Source organism: Condylura cristata, unplaced genomic scaffold (assembly GCF_000260355.1).
Source record: "Condylura cristata isolate star-nosed mole 26May11 unplaced genomic scaffold, ConCri1.0 scaffold00034, whole genome shotgun sequence".
Classification (NCBI taxonomy): Eukaryota; Metazoa; Chordata; class Mammalia; order Eulipotyphla; family Talpidae; genus Condylura; species Condylura cristata.
In genome coordinates this window covers 13,795,731-13,799,387 of record NW_004567135.1, presented here as the reverse complement: position 1 = coordinate 13,799,387, position 3,657 = coordinate 13,795,731, and the positions used below count along the sequence as shown (strand labels likewise).

General features: G+C 53.0%; 1 protein-coding gene across 2 annotated transcripts in view; it reads right to left on the bottom strand.

The window, feature by feature from the left end:
- Nucleotides 1-588: 588 nt before the first annotated feature.
- COPS7A (COP9 signalosome subunit 7A) overlaps nucleotides 589-3,657 on the bottom strand; it is a 6,991-nt gene continuing 3,922 nt past the window's right edge. For both annotated transcript variants that reach the window (XM_004692893.2, XM_004692894.2), the window contains exons 5-8: nucleotides 2,647-2,849; nucleotides 1,920-2,025; nucleotides 1,612-1,763; nucleotides 589-1,448 (exon numbers count right to left, since the gene is read on the bottom strand). In XM_004692893.2, the coding sequence (XP_004692950.1) occupies nucleotides 1,409-1,448; nucleotides 1,612-1,763; nucleotides 1,920-2,025; nucleotides 2,647-2,849 (501 nt within the window). In that variant the 3' untranslated portion in view covers nucleotides 589-1,408. The remainder of the gene's footprint in view (nucleotides 1,449-1,611; nucleotides 1,764-1,919; nucleotides 2,026-2,646; nucleotides 2,850-3,657) is intronic.

Genomic DNA, 3,657 nt, shown 5'->3' with positions numbered 1-3,657 from the left:
TGGAAAGTAGCTCACCCAAAAACGGCGGCCTCAGGGGGCAACCACTTCACGTCTAAGTTGGGGGTCAGCTGTCCCTCACCCTAAAACTTTCCAATTCTAGACAGCACTCAACAGCACACAAGGGCAAGGTCATCCCTCCAGCACAATGCTTTGGAAGGTCTGCCTTGGATAGAAAACGGGAGCCTAATAGCTGCTTCTTACTGCAGATCTGAGAGTTCTGATGCAAAAATCTCGAGCTCATTATCAGCTCTTATAAATTATGAAAGGGAAGGAACAGGCCAAACACAAACCCCCCAGAGCAGGGACAGCGACTGTCACTTTACAATACATGCACTGTGCCTAACACTTGTGGGTGCTCAGGAAGCACCCGCTGCACCCACTGCTTCTAAGTGAACGCTGAGATGACTGTCTGAAGTGATACAGCTAGGATCCAGGTCTCCAGGCTCCTAGGCCAGGACCAGTACACAGTATCTGGCTCTCTTCTTCTTCTTCCAGACTTTATGTTTAAGCAGACCAGGAATGAACCTTCTGAACCCATGCACAGATATCAAAGACAGAAGATGGTACCGTTCAGGGCATGTTTGTAGACAGGTTTCTCATAGATTTATTTCTGCGTAATGTTATATATAGATATAGATATATAGATATATATAGTTTTATTTCAATACAATCTATTTCCCCTACCCTTCCCCACCAAACTCACAAAAGGAAGTATAAATCCTTCAGGACTGCCACTAAGATAGTGAAGATTTCCAAGGTAGCCAGCGCCCAGGAAGAACCAGCTCTCAACATCTCAAGAAACAGCTACCCTTCGTGGGCCCTGGGGTGGTTGAAGCAGCAGCCTTCCCAGGAGTGAAGGGAGAAGAGGAAACCATCATAGTGTTAGCTCCTGGGGCGAAAGTGGCCAGTGACTCCTGGCTCCCTCGACAGCACACTGCCTCCCAGCACGCTCAGTGGGAATAAAGGTGGAGCTGGGTGGCTCCTCTGATGCTCCAAACAGGCTGGGGGCGGGGAAAGGGTGGGGACTGGCATGCAGGGGTAGGGGCCGCTGAGAAGGAACACCCGTGAGTTATGCTGGTGCTGAAGCAGCCCCACCCGCGCCACGACATACAACACACAGGGCTCCATGGCGGCTCTTAAAGAAACAGGCGAGAGCATGGCGGTGGGGGGACAACGGGACACAGAAGAAAGTCACAAACAAAAGGTGCCTACAAAAATGTGACTTGGGCTCAACTCCTGCCTGGGGAAAGTGTGACCTCTGTTTGGGGGTGGGGGCGAAATGGTGGGAGGAGACGGTCATGAGCCTAGGGTTATCAGCTGGCCAGGGGCACAGGAAGGCTCTCTGAGGAGTCCTAAGGGCCGGCAGGCAGATGGATCCCACATCCCCAGGGAAGCAACGACAGTCCTTTCAGTTCGACTTGGACCAAATCTTGGCACTCCCCCGGAGCCTGGCAAGGGGAAGAGAGAAAGAGAGGCTGTAGGTAGGGAATCCCCTAACTCCTGAAGACTCCTGTTAACCTACCCCCCTGCAAATGACTAGTGAGGGCAGTCAGGGCTCTGAAGGAAAAGTGGGGCACCCCAAAGCAAGTGATTTCTGCCACTTTGTCTCACCCCTTGCCCTTTGAGGCTTTCTTGCTGGGCTGGCGTTGGTTGGTGCCAGGGGCTGGTTCCCTCAGCTCAGTCAGGTGTTGCTCAGGGTCCTGAGATGTGGCTGCAGCGGCGGCTGCTGTGGTAACTTTAATGGTTTTTTTAAGATTGGCGACCTAGCAGGATGAAAGGAATGACGTATAGCAAGGAAGTCTCCAGAACCTGACAGTCCTGCTCCACTATCTGTCTGCTCCAGTCACTGCCCCAAGCCCTCCGCACAAGACAGCCAGCTCAGCTGGACCTGGGTTCTTCCTACGCCCCTGCCTGCTCACCTCACTCTCAATCTGCTGCTTCAGGCCCAGCTGCTGCTCCTTGTGCTGGTTGGCACGGCTCACCTGCTCCTCAATGCCTGACAGCACCACCTCACAGCCCACACACCTGAGGGCATCAGCAGGGAAGAAGTGTCAGCTGAAGAGGGCCGCGACCAAGACTCACAAGAAACAGATTCAGAAAGGACCCGAGATCCTGACAGTCAATGCCTTGTCTGAGTTAGGAACCCCGGCACAGCACCTGGGAACCACCTGCAACAATATCCTGGGAGTTAGAGAGACACTCAGCAGGGTAAGAGAAGTGCCTGGAGTGATGTGCAAGATGGGAGCAGGAACCGAAAATGAACTTTAGAGTGCTAAGGAGGGGGACGGTGTATTAATGAATAAAGGCACACAGAAGTTAGAACACAGAGAGAAAGGGCGAAGAGGCCGGAGGCCTGTGGGTAGTTCTGGTTACAGACCAATGGGTTAAACCCAGCCAAACACAGTGACCAACCTCCCACTCCGGATCCTTCAGACTTGTCTCTTGCCTTCCAGGCACTTTGCAGCTCCTTTCTCCCCTCAGAAGTCTTGGATGAAGTAGGATTTCCCTATATCCTCTGGATTCCACCTCTGCAGTGCAGCCCGGCACCCTGCCCCCACACCCCTGCACCGCCACCCCAATACTCCGAAGCACCACTCCCTTTCCTGGGAGAGACAAGAAGAGACAGTGGCAGGACACAGGTCTCACCACTCCTGCAGGGTCCGTGCAATGGCACTGAGGTCCTGGCGCTGGATGTCCCGTCCGATACTGTAGTCGACCTCCAGACGCTGGTTGCGCTGGTCCAGAGAGCCGCGGAGCACGTCAGCGTACACAGCCTCGATGACCAGGTCTTCCAGCTGCCGCACGTTCCGAAGGGCAAGGGCCTCCAGCAACACTGCATATGGAATACACTGGGGCCGAGGCGGTCAGGTTCCGAGCAGAGAAGGGCATCCAGGCGTCTTCCTCCTTCCTGCTCCCTGGCCAAGACTCACCTGCTACCCTCCCCACGCCTAAGTCAGTTCCTCTGACTCTAAGGCAAGTAAATCGAGTATTCCCACCTCAGAAAGGAGGACGAGCTTAAATACGACACACCAGTACCTTCCACACTACAGGGGGAAAGGTGACACCTGGCGGGGCGGCAGTCCTGTGGCCGCAGCTCAGGACTCCTCGACCTCAGTCAGGATCAGCTGGACGTGCTGGGGCGGGTGGTAAGGGGAGAGGTCTGCGTTACTCTGTTTATCACTTGTGCTCTACCTTCCTTTGAAGAGGCATATCCCTTCCTGGCATCTCGCAACAGCCTGACTGAGTCAGCGCATGAGGATCAATTTAATACCGGGAAAGCCCACATGGGCAGGAGGGGGATATTTAACAACAACAACAAAAAAAAACTGGGGAGGAAGTATACATTGCTTTAAACTGAACAACAATGTAAATAGATACATCAATAAATTTTTTTAATGTCAAAAAATTTTAAAAAACTGAGCCTAATAAGAAATACAGATGCTTTGGGGCTATCAACTTCTTCTAGCAAGAGCGGCTGGGCGCCACAGTGAAGAGCCTGGTTCCCAGCTCTGAACGTTGACTCTACAGAGCAGGCAGGAGGACAATGGCTGAGTAGCAGTGAATGACGGCTTTCTGGACCCAACACACACAAGATGTTTTACTTAGAACTTACGCTGATTACAAAGAGAAAACCTGGGCCCTCCCTGGTGGCGCAGC